Source organism: Buceros rhinoceros, unplaced genomic scaffold, assembly GCF_000710305.1.
Source record: "Buceros rhinoceros silvestris isolate BGI_N320 unplaced genomic scaffold, ASM71030v1 scaffold15894, whole genome shotgun sequence".
NCBI lineage: Eukaryota > Metazoa > Chordata > Aves > Bucerotiformes > Bucerotidae > Buceros > Buceros rhinoceros.
In genome coordinates this window covers 1-444 of record NW_010406610.1, presented here as the reverse complement: position 1 = coordinate 444, position 444 = coordinate 1, and the positions used below count along the sequence as shown (strand labels likewise).

The following is a 444-nucleotide window of genomic DNA, read 5'->3' as shown; positions in this document are numbered from 1 at the left end:
GCTCTTCCAGTGCTTCTCCAAGAATATATCACCAGAACAGTTTATAAGAAACAGGCTATGGATCATTTTCTGTTGGAAATACATTAAAAGAAGTTAAAATAAACAAAAGGATATGAGGATTGACGTTATTTCTTCTCCCAGATTCCCCTTCTTAACAATGGTTAAATTTTCTTTATTTAGAGGAGTGTTTCACCACAAATTATTTCATGGTGTATTAAGTTGCTAACGTATATCAAAATGTAAAGAAGAAGCTAGTACCCTTGATTTCCACTTTCATCCCTATTTGGTATTTGTAATTTATTTCTTAAAGAAAAGCTGACTCTCACGAGTTGGCAGTCACTTGATCATGTATGGCAACACGTAAGGGTAAATGTAAAGTTTCCTGTGGCAAAGCAGTTTGTGTAACATTTACACATGTCCTGGTTTGGGCTAAACTTCCTGGTT

At 34.9% G+C, this 444-nt stretch overlaps 1 protein-coding gene across 1 annotated transcript in view; it reads right to left on the bottom strand.

Moving 5' to 3' along the window:
• The window catches only part of AP3M1 (adaptor-related protein complex 3, mu 1 subunit), a 10,395-nt gene extending 10,329 nt beyond the window's left edge, over positions 1-66 (bottom strand). Inside the window, exon 1 of the mRNA XM_010134184.1 lies at positions 1-66. Coding sequence (XP_010132486.1) covers positions 1-66 — 66 coding nt within the window.
• Positions 67-444: the final 378 nt, after the last annotated feature.